The sequence below is a fragment of the Rhipicephalus microplus genome, chromosome X (assembly GCF_043290135.1).
Source record: "Rhipicephalus microplus isolate Deutch F79 chromosome X, USDA_Rmic, whole genome shotgun sequence".
In the NCBI taxonomy this organism is placed as follows: Eukaryota; Metazoa; Arthropoda; class Arachnida; order Ixodida; family Ixodidae; genus Rhipicephalus; species Rhipicephalus microplus.
In genome coordinates, this window is record NC_134710.1 from 243,939,946 (window position 1) to 243,952,024 (window position 12,079).

The following is a 12,079-nucleotide window of genomic DNA, read 5'->3' on the forward strand; positions in this document are numbered from 1 at the left end:
CATCGAAAATTCGGCAGACCCCAATCACGAAACTTCGCATCATAACCGAAGAAAATGCCAGACCACTCCGTCAGAGTCCGTACAGGGTTTCGACGCAAGAACGTGAGGCCATAAAGAGACAAGTTGATGAAATGCTGCGGGATGACATTATCCAGCCGTCCAAGAGTCCATGGGCATCCCCCATGGTGTTAGTGAAGAAAAAGGATGGGACCCTACGTTTCTGCGTCGATTATTGCCGCCTGAACAAAATTACAAGAAAGGACGAGTATCCTCTCCCACAAAGAGACGACGCACTTGATCGGCTCCATAACACCAAGTACTTTTCGTCAATGGACCTCAAGACTGGCTATTGGCAAGTCGAAGTCGACGAAAGAGACCGAGAGAAGACGGCGTTTATACCACCGGACGGCTTCTTATAGTTTAAGGTGATGCCCTTCGGCCTTTGCTCAGCGCTTGCACCTTTTCAACGCGTTATGGATACAGTACTGGCAGGATTGAAGTGGCAGACTTGCCTTGTGTACTTGGACGACGTCGTCGTGTTTTCCTCGAGTTTCGACGAGCATCTTCGGCGCCTTGAAGCTGTACTTCAAGCCATCAAGACTTCCGGACTCACACTGAAGCGAGAAAAGTGCAGATTTGCGTATGAGGAGCTCTTGTTTCCGGGGCACGTTATCAGCAAGTCTGGAGTTCGTCCCGGTCCATGGAAAACAGCCGCCATCGCCGACTTCCCGCCACCCACTGACAAGAAAGCCGTACGCCAATTTCTGGGCCTGTGCGCCTATTATAGGCGGTTCGTGAAAAACTTCGCCCGCATCGCCGATCCTCTCACTAACCTTACCAAGGCCGACGTGGAGTTCAAGTGGGAAACGCCACAGGAACACGCTTTCCAGAAGCTTAAACATTGCCTCCAGACGCTTCCGTTACTTGCCCATTTGGACGAATTCGCTGAGACAGAAACACATACTGACGCAAGCAGCGTAGGTCTTGGCGCCCTTCTTGTGCAGAGGGCTGACTGACTTGAAAGGGTTATTAGTTACGCCAGCCGATCGCTATCCAAAGCAGAAGCAAATTATTCCACAACAGAAAAGGAGTGCCTCACCATCATCTGGGCTACGTCGAAATTTCGCCCCTATCTCTACGGCAGGCCCTTCAAAGTGTTGAGTGACCATCACGCCTTGTGTTGGCTAGCCACCTTGAAGGACCCTTCAGGTCGCCTCGCACGATGGAGCCTGAGACTTCAAGAATATGACATTACTGTCATTTACAAGTCCGGCAAAAAACACTCCGAGGCCGACTGTCTCTCTCGTGCGCCTGTCGACCAACCGCTACCCGACGACCCGGATAACGACTACTTCTTGGGAACGATAACTAGCGACGACTTCGCTGAACGACAGCGGGCCGACCCGGAACTTAAGGCCCTAATAGAATACCTCGAAGGCAGGACCGCCGAAGTCCCGAAGGTATTCAAGCGGGTACTTGCGTCGTTCTTTCTACGAAACGGTCTTCTACAAAAGAAAAACTTTTCACCGCTTCGAGCTAAGCACCTCTTCGTGGTGCCTTCAGCTCTGCGACCAGAACTCCTGCAGGCCCTGCACGACGATCCGACGGCAGGGCACTTCGGTGTTTCTCGCACGCTCGCGAGGATACAAGAAAGGTACTACTGGCCACGTCTTACTACCGACGTCACTCGTTATGTGAGGATATGCCGGGACTGTCAGCAACGCAAGACACCGCCGACAAGGCCAGCGAGACATCTGCAGCCAAATGATCCACGTTGCCGACCTTTCCAGCTGATTGGTATGGACCTACTGGGGCCGTTCCCGACGTCGGCTTTCGGAAACAAGTGGATCGTGGTAGCTACCGACTACCTCACCCGCTATTCCGAGACAAAAGCCCTGCCAAAAGGCAGTGCATCCAAGGTAGCTAAGTTCTTCGTCGAAAATATCGTCCTACGTCACGGCACCCCGGAGGTCCTTATCACCGATAGAGGAACCGCATTCACTGCCGACTTAACTCAAGCGATCTTGGCATACAGGCAAACAAACCACCGCCGGACGACAGCGTACCACCCACAGACCAACGGCCTCATCGAGCGGCTTAACAAGACAATCGCCGACATGCTGTCAATGTACGTCGATGCCGAACACAAGACGTGGGACGCTATTCTTCCGTATGTGACCTTCGCATACAACACGGCGATGCAGGAGACGACGCAGATATCTCCATACAAATTGGTCTACGGAAGGAGCCCGGCAACGACGCTCGATGCCATGTTACCCAACGTCCCCGACGAAGAAAACCTTGATGTGAGCGAGTATCTTCAACGCGCCAAAGAAGCCCGACATTTTGCGCGTCTCCGTATCAAGAATCAACAGACGACCGACAGCCACCGTTACAACCTTCGACGACGCTTCGTGGAATACCAGCCCGGTGAACGTGTTTGGGTGTGGACGCCGATACGCCGACGTGGACTAAGTGGAAAGCTTCTGCGACGGTACTTCGGACCGTACAGGGTGCTTGGACGTCTCGGCCCACTTGATTACGAGGTTGTCCCCGACGGCATCACGAACTCTGAACGACGCCGATCGCGACCTGAAGTCGTGCATGTCGCGCGCCTCAAGCCGTTTCATGCGCGTTAACAAACTGAAACAGTGTTTTTTTGTATTATTGTTGTATCGTAATTTATTCATTGTACTTTCTTGCATTATTATTGTACCTTCATCTTTAGTTAAAGCATCGGAACGATGCCTTTTTTCAGTGGGGGGCAATGCCACGTTCCATTTCCCAAGTTTTTGTTATTGTCCCAAAACACCACACGATTCTCATCGCAAACCGCGCCTGCAGTTTTCGAGAATGTTCCGGACTGTAGTAGATCATTTCGATAAGATCACGCCCACTGTGCGAGCGGTACAGATTGTTCTGGAACCTACGCCACCGCCAGCGATAACGCTAGAACATTCGACGGCAAGAGTATAAATGCCGACGCGCTTCACCGCTTGTCAGTTGTTGATCGTAGGCCGACGCTCCGTTCGCCGCTATCAGTCGCAGAGTGCTATCTGTGCGAGACTGCTGCTGTAATTGGACTTTCCGTTTACCGGGCACAGGTTCGCCCAAATAAACAGTTCAATCCCAACACGAAGTCTCCTGTCTTCGGGCACGTCACGACCCCGTGACAATATTGTTCAAAGAAAACATATTTGCAGGTGGAGACAATGACCGACTCAAAGGCGGCCTGCTGCTTCTTCTCTCATGGCTGATACTCGATGCCGGGAATCGGCCGAGTAGTAGGGGTAGAAGGTCATTGTGAAATAAAGTAACTGGTTCTTCTTCAGAGTCTGGTCAGACACTCACCTTCGGGGGGTGTCTCATCGAATATTCCAGGATAAGCTGGTGCATATATGACGTGTATAAAAATATTGGAAGAGTGCTTTTATCGTCTAACCTGAAATTTTCGGATGCGCATAGAATGACAAGTGTGACTGATTAACAAAAAACTCGCTCATCACCTGTTTAGATATTGACCTGAGGGCAGTTTATTATACAAGAAAGTGGTTGAGTGACAATTTAGAGGCAGCCCTTTTTCTGAGAAACTATGACAGTAAAGCAAAGCAAGCTTACACATTCAATTGTTTCATGAGACCTATTTGAGATCTATCTTCTCTCAAAGCTTTTTCTCAATCAATCGGCTATACTTTGATGGTTAGAGGATCAATTCAGTAAGTATTTATTAATTCATGTATTTGTTTATTCTAGTTATATATTCATTACAAAAAATGGGGCATGTGCCACACATTATCACTGTAAAGGCCCCAGATTTCAAACAAACATGCATATGGGCAACTTCCGCGTTATAGGAAGATGTAAGGAACTCTGCTAGGCTGAATAATTTGACTACAACAAAGCTTCTTATTAACCAACAAAGTGTCAGCAGAAGGAATTATTGCATCTCTAAATATCGATGTCACAGGTGCCCTATTAACGAATAATCATGTGCATGACAAGTCGGTGTATGCTACTATCGAACGAAAATCTCCATAATAACCCAATTTACATCAAAGCATAAACCCCCAACTAGCCCAACTTTCGTTTCTAGCCCATTAGGAAAACAGAGGCAAAGACGACGCGCAATCAGAGACGTGGACAGCCCCCTGAGAGGAGGGCCACTCGGACGCAGTTGGAGGACAGTCGGCCGAGTGACGAGTGAGGAGGGAGAGAAGATAGAGTTGAGTACAAAGCGATACATTTTCCTCAAAGATATATCTCTCAGAATTTATGCCCATTCTTTCCATTTTATTATTGCTTTTCATGTTCATGCCACTTCATGACCATACATTTGAACTATTCTCTTTTTATCTTAGCACTGTTTCCATAAACTTTTTGTATTACTTTTTTGTGATGTTATACCTATATGTTTATTTCATATTTGTTGTGCATGATTGTCTGCCATTCCTGCTACTTTGTCAACTTGTGAACGGGGTCAGGACCTCGTCAAGCTCCTGAGCTTTTAGTCCTGTACTCCACCTTATCAAAAGGAAATAAAATTATTGATTGATTGATTGAGTGAGTGAAAGAGAAGAAAATAACCAGAAGAGTATGTCTGGTTTCTTACCCTGCAATTGGGAAGGTAAATGCTATATAAAGGAGAAACACATCCTGCGACCAATAGAAGCATCTTTCGATTGACAGTAGCAGAACGGGCGAGTTAGAAGGGGATCTCTCAACCACGTGTTCGCCCCTGTGAACGTTTGCTGTGAAGCATTTTTGAGCAGCATTGACACACTCCGAAAACACCCCTGCATACATATTAAAGTCGTCATCCACGCAATATACTTGTCGCAGATGGACTTTAAACTCGGCCCTAAAGGTTCAATCACGGTCCTATATCACCGCTTTCTCCTTCGAGCGTCTCAACAGGAAAGACTGTCTCGCTCTATTATTTCATTTGTTGAGAGGCAAGATGGAAAGACGGTCTGTACTTATAGAATCGTCGCAGCATAGCCAGCTGGCCACCGAAAAAAAGATGTTCCACACTCGCCATCACGGCAGTGAGCGGCACTGACTAGCTCTCGCAGGTTTGCATGCACATTAATACCTGATACAGAGGACAACCACTCCTCCTTAGCTGAACTGCCAGAACATCGGGGACGTTATTCGAAGGTTGCAGGTATGGTACCTACCGGTGGCAAGCTGTCTTTCCGTCTACATCACGTTCTTCACATTTACACTGCAATTAATACGATACAGCGAAAGCAGTACGCCATTATTTGGCCCTATACTGTTTATGGCATCATTATCGGTTGGTTCTCATTAAGGGCATTCAATATTTATTTGCTTCGTTCTTTTGTTCAGCCGCACGAGCAAACTTACCTATCCGCCGCACCAACGCTTGTCTGAGAAGTGGCGCTGTCGTCATGACACCCTGAAGCCTTCAGCGGTCTCTTGTCACTCGTCACAGCCTGGGGCACTGGGCTTGGAGTAGCGCGGAGTAGCTTCGAAGGCGGCTGCGAACTCCCCAAACGGGAACCCAACACTGCAAACCATGGGACACATGGGAGGCAAAAAAAAGAAACGGCAAAGTCTACATTTAGCTTAAGCTATTTCACAGGCACTTGCTGCACAGCTTCGGCTTAGGGCGAGACTAAAGCCCTGACACCAGACTGGACGAGAAAAACAAAAGTCCTGCTCTGGCATCATACGCATATATTTGGAAACTTACGTCAAGGGCCACCACCATTAGCGACAATGTAATGCTCAACCATATATAGGTTGATAGGTACACTGTATTGAGGTGCTTCGGAATATGCTTTAGCACGCTGCGGGTCATTCCCATGTTAAAACAAAAAGTACCAAGTCAGTGCTGTGTCGATGCAATATTGATTCACGAACAACTGTTGTTCTAGTCTGGAACTGGTAATAGCAACCTCCCATTCGACGACGTGATGACTTCGGCACCGCGTAACGTGGGGCACTTCCAGAGAATGTCTTCTAAATTAGCTATATCCGCGAAAATAGAGAATGCATTAGTTGGCTGCGTTTTGGCATAAATCTCGTGGAGTTAGGGTATAGCCCGACATGAAGTAACAAGGGCACAGGTATCTAAACAAGGGTCTTTACAGTATTCACAGTGCCACATTTGAATATGTGCACAACTCGTATAGTGGCCACATCAACCAATACGAGCTGATCTTATAGGTGTACATGAAGTCAGACAGTTTCCGGGCCAAGTGATCCAATATTGTGTCAGTGTGAAAGCAATTTTTCGTACAGCATAAATCTTTTTTACATTGTTCATACGTGATTCGAAGGGCATCTCCCATGGGTATTGAGGGGAAAAGCTATTTACCTTGATTATTCGAGCTACAGTTTAGCTACATCGCCCACTTTGGCTGAGCATCTACACCACGATGCACTATAACAACTGTAAAGCATAGAGAGAAGAAACAAAAATATAGAGCACTCTATTGGTTGTCGCAGACATGGGTGACATGAGAACTTGGGTATGAACACCTAAGTATCTTCAGATATGACTCAAGTTATTTGCACCAGGCGAAATAAGAAAAAAAAGAACAGTTCAGCATTTGATAGGCTAAGCAGTAAAGACGTCATCTACTACACTAAAATTAGTTATCCATCTTGTTTGTATTCGTATAAAAAGGATCATTTCAGAAAGGTGAGTACCTCGCAGGTGGTGCCATTGCATGATATTCAAACTTCCCAATGACTTGGATAGTACGTTAGCCAATCAAGTAAAACACAATCGTGATGAAACGTGTTCAGTGGATAGCGTGCCTTACGGCCCCAGTCAAACTCTGGCATGCCCACTGTCACTGTTTGTAAATTTGTGCTTTGAACCAGGGACGGTGTCTTTTCCTTTCATTCGTGTAAAGAACCAGCTGCATTCCGCCAAAAAACAACGCAGACAAGTGGGCCTGCGAGCGCAAATCTTCCAAAGTTCGAGCTTGTGGGCATCACGAACAAAGGTCATTGTTGCTCAAACTGGGAATGTGGGCACTTCTGCAATTCTAGAGCGCATGGAAAATGATTCCGCTTATACTACGTATTGAAATGATCTAATTTTGCTACGAAAAATAACATGCTCAAACTTCAGATTTTATATAAACGCCGAAGATCACTTATCGCTAACATTTTCATAGCGGGCGACGTCGTCATCGCATCCGCGCGCAGATGCGGAGCAGAGCGTGCCGCAACATGCCTCGTCATATCACGCACCTGGTTCGGGAAGCCTGGTGAGCACTTGCGTCTCTCCACGGTCCAAGACCTGGCGTTGAAGGCCACGACCGGCATGCTGCGTTCGATTGGCGCTCGCTGCTTTTCCATCGAGCCTCCCGGCATTGTGCTGGGTTGCGCGGGCAGCACTTGTATCACGCAAAGGGATCAGACTCCGCAGGGTGGAGTGCGGCGTGGAATGCCACGTGGCTGTGGGCATGTTAGCACCTCTCGCTGGCACATTGGTGAAGCTACTGGCAGCAGAAGACAAGCAGAACGAGGGCTTATCCTGGCGCTCCTCCAAGCTAGCTGGCGTTGACTCACTGCTCGTACCAGATTTCGGTGAAGTGGCCCGAAAAGTCCCGGTCCACAGCGTCTTGGAACTATAACGACCTGTAGTCGAGGGGAAAACTAACTTTTAGAGGCGAAGTACCTCAGGGGTTTTGGCTTCTCGGCTAGTAATGTCATCTTTCCAGTGAATCATAAACGGTGTCCCACTACTCGCCACTGGTTCATACCATACCATACGTAGGTGTTAAAGGTTCGTCGTTGCTGCCTTAAACATTCATTTGACTTAGCATAATTATCGGAGTGCCTCACAAAATGTACCGAGGCACTCAAGTTTTTTTTGAAATTATAAGAACGAACAGACAATGATGTCAAGCAAAGGAGACGTTAGTTGTTACAAGCTGGCACTCCTGCGTTGCCGGCGCCAAGTCGACGGCGGGAATGACAGCAGGTTTGTTCGTTCTATACGGGAGCCGAAGCAGTGAAGAAATCAGAGACGTGTTTTGGAAAACGAATAGAAAAAATACTACACCAGTATCTGGCACAAGGCATAAAATACTGCAAACAAATTAAAGTGTGCATTTAAAAATTAATGGGCTTTTAGGAAAGAAGTATAAAGAGGCACTGAATCAACACACAATTAAAAAAATATGCAAACAGCTAAATACGCAGTTCAAAAGTGTTAACAGGTGATGGCATACGTGATGACCGGCAGCGTTGAGTTCTCGATGATCGGATGCCACAAGTACCAAAGAGTTCTGGCTCGACTCCGATGCCGGCGGCGTTACAAAGCTACTGCTTCCGAGAGCTGGGTCTTGACGGTAAATACGGGCAGGTCGAGCTAACCAGGGTTGAAGGTCTGATGTCTATGCGGTACACGTTGATTACGCATTTCATCTAGGCGAACAGCTAAGTTTAGGTGGCTGGCCGATACAAAGTCACAATAAAAACTTATAAAAGTGAGACAAGATGATCACAAGCAACCACACTGATTAGCAGGGCGATATGCTTATCTGAAACCCCCTCATGTCCCCTCATCATCTTCTTCGAAGAAATAGAGACCACAGACATGGGTTAAATCATGCTCAATCACGATCATGCTCATTGTTCAAAACTCCGCCCTAAAATACATGCAACCACGCCCATTTGCAAAAGCCGGGCATGTTCTCCACTGGGCGAGGGGGACAAGCTTCTCAGGCGATCACTTGCATCTCTCCGGCGCGTTGCTTCTACCGTGCGAACGGGCTAGTGCCTCGCTTATCAATCGGTGCACCCTGTGGCCTACAGTTTAGTTCGGAGAACTAGGTGGTAGCCCCTTTTCGCACCAGATACAAAGGATTAATCCTCAGCGGTGGATGTTCAAGACGATCAGCGCCACCAGGCCTTGGCAGCTCAAACAGAAACTCTATGTCCAAGCAGTCTCACGGTCAGAGAGAGAAGCGCAACGCCTGCTAACTTTGCCTGCCGCCACGTAGCAACAATGGCAGTCCAGGACAATAGCAGTACTTCATCTTGTACTTTTTGCATGTAGGTCGAATCAAGCCAAGCAATGGCTCCTTGTTCATGGAAATGCAAGTAGACGGTTTGACACCTTGATGCGTTTACTTTAAATACGCTCACTTAAATACAAATAATCGACTGATTGGTTTTAGATATCGTTGAAAAGAGAATGTAGCTGGAGCCAATGCAGTGGCAAATGGACATTTATTTCTCAAGGCAAAATTGCTGCTCTGATGAATACAAGTCAACTTGCCGATACAATGAAACATTTTTTTTTGCAGAAACACCTGTTTAACGATTTCTCATTGTTTCACTTCTCTCTTCTGAGCTTCTGCTTTATTTTGTACCCTATGCAGCGAATAACTTTCACATTACCAGCCCTTTTAAACTCATGTCCTAAACCAAACTTTGAAATACCATTTACTTTTGTTCGAACACTACGTGACCATTTCATCAATTTAGGCTCACATGGTAAACAAGATTGATGCTGATGTCACTGTTTGAGTATGAACTAACAGTAATTTTTCTTCATTGCTGTGTCGTTATGTGTGCTGTCGCTGCTGCATTGTAGAGGTGGCTCCAGGCCTTCCGCCAAGTTGCTTGAGTGTCAAGCAACTTTTACCTGCATTTTCCTCCATCGTTGATAGAAATAAAGAAGTTTATTATTATTATTATTATTATAAACACACTCAAGTTCTGGGAGAAAAGTATATGCAGTGTCATAACAGACACGATTGAACCAAGTAGGACTTGGTCACTTCGTGGTTACTTTTGCATTTGTTTAAATATACTGGGTTTAATGTTTGCTCATTATGTGTACATTTCATTGGTGATTTAAAGCGGCTTTCGCGGATATACACATTTACAATACGTGCATGTCGGTTCTAAAGTATGATACAGAGGGATAACAAAAGCCTAATTTAACTTGTCTTGATCCCGTTTTTTCTTATTGAGGAAACAGTCAGCCTTAGTTTGGCCACTTCAAAACACACGAAAAAAACTTAAAATATGATTGAATAAATTTAACAAATGGCAGTGTCATCCCAACGGACCTGCAAGACAGCATGAACAGTTTCGCTGGCATGCTAAATGAAAAACAATAGCTACCGCGACAACCCTCAGCCACTCGCTAGTTACACGCCCTTTACCTATATTTGCCGACCTCACCAGCGTTGTCATGACAGAAAAGCTTTGCCTGTGAATTATTTCTAGTTGGATACCGGGCATTTGCCAGTGGAAGAAGCGGCGCTGCCGTGGCATGTCACCATGCGACAGGCGCGTTTCATGGGAACTATAGGGAGTTTCCGTCCCCTGGTTAGACTGCTCGCTGCAAGAATAAGAATAAATTGATGACATGCTTCCCAGTGCAGCTTGCCTTCGGTCACCGGGTTTAAAGGTGCAGACGTGGGAAGTGCACAGTTCTTGGAATCCATCATCAGAGGCTGCCATTAGAGTTAAAATTTTATGCCACCATAACAAGGAAGATTAAGCAATGACATAAAAGGTCCGATCAAGTAGTGATAGGAGGCAGACTCGGTGTCCCCGTCGTCAATGATTCGGTGACGAACAGGATTCCTGCGCCCTTGAGAGGGCGAAGCTACCCATGGCCCTTCTCCCCAAGTCCTTACAACACATGTACAGTATTTACGGACACCCCTGCTGGTGCTGGTAGGGCAAACGTTAGTGGTGCCGTCATTACGCGACTTTAAACGACATACTTGCATCTTATCTAGGTACATGAGTGAGCATAACTTTTGTACTTATGTTTAGTGTGTGCTACGTCCGTCCGCCTCATCACGTTGTGCTGATTTTGAAGTGACATATAAACCTTCCTCAATCGCGCTTCGCATATCATCAATTCACAGTGTATGGAGGATCGGCCAATTTTTGTTTTAGAGGATCTTGTATAATACTTCCGACGACCTTGGTCCCCCCTGACTATGTCTACAGCCTTATCCAATCGGTGTAAATGGCAAGAGACACGAACTGAAGTGTGATGCCCCCTTCCCGCATCTTTGTTGTTCAAGGCCCAAAACGGAGCAGTGTTGAATACAGACGTCGCGTACCGCTGGTGAGCATGTGCACTGCAAACGCCGCGCATAAGAATATAGAGCTACTCTGCGTTTACCGAAATAAGCTCCCAGAATGCAATTGTCACCATACCAAGCATGTATGAATGGCCGTGGTAGCGTACAGCGCATGTGCTGGCCACTGTTATAACAACTACTTGTTTGGCCGAAAAACTTCGGGGGTTCGATGAGGCAACGTATCAATGCATGAGACGCCTTGGCTACTCAAACACGCAACCTGCTCTCCGTTAGAGAAGCTCTGAGTGATGTCCTGGGTATCTGCCACAGGTTCCTACGGCAAGGAAGACGACGACGAAGTTACTTAGTGATAGAATGCGTCTTTCATTACTAACTGTTTTTCGTTATATTTTCCACAATACCTGGGATGCTCTCTGCATCCTGCCTTGTGGCGATGACAGCGGCGACTTCTACAGGCCCACATGGTCAAACGTCGGCGCCCTCAAGCTCTTCTGTGGCTCAAAGCTCATAGTCTAACACCAGCGACGGCTCAAGAGATGCTCCTGCTTTCGTGCCCATGGACGAAGAGCCGACTGCTGGCCCACCTGGGCCAGCAGGTTACTAAGATACTCTCCATTAACTCTTATCCCTAACTGTTCCCATCCTAGGCTTCTGAAAACCTCCTGTAAGCACGCGGTAAATAGCAGTGGGGAGATTGTGTCCCCCTGCCTTACACCCTTCTTGATTGGTATTCTGTTGCTTTCTTTATGAAGCACTATGGTAGCAGTTGATCCCCTGTAGATTTCTTCCAGGATGTTTAGATATACTTCATCGACGCCCTGACTTCGCAGTGTCTCCATGACGGCTGATATTTATACAGAATCAAACACCTTCTCGTAATCTATGAAGGCTATGTGTAGTGGTTGGTTATATTCTGAGAATTTTTCTCTATAACCTGATTGATACTATGAATGTGGTCGATTGTTGAATAGCCTGTTCAAAATCCTGCGTGTCTACTATATATATTGTCACGTCAC

The 12,079-nt window shown here is 46.7% G+C and overlaps 1 protein-coding gene across 3 annotated transcripts in view; it reads right to left on the reverse strand.

The window, feature by feature from the left end:
• The window catches only part of LOC119184061 (serine/threonine-protein kinase haspin), a 168,763-nt gene that overhangs the window by 110,169 nt on the left and 46,515 nt on the right, over positions 1-12,079 (reverse strand). For all 3 annotated transcript variants that reach the window (XM_075878884.1, XM_075878882.1, XM_075878883.1), the window contains 2 exons: positions 7,231-7,620; positions 5,368-5,530 (listed from right to left, as the gene is read on the reverse strand). In XM_075878884.1, the coding sequence (XP_075734999.1) occupies positions 5,368-5,530; positions 7,231-7,447 (380 nt within the window). In that variant the 5' untranslated portion in view covers positions 7,448-7,620. The remainder of the gene's footprint in view (positions 1-5,367; positions 5,531-7,230; positions 7,621-12,079) is intronic.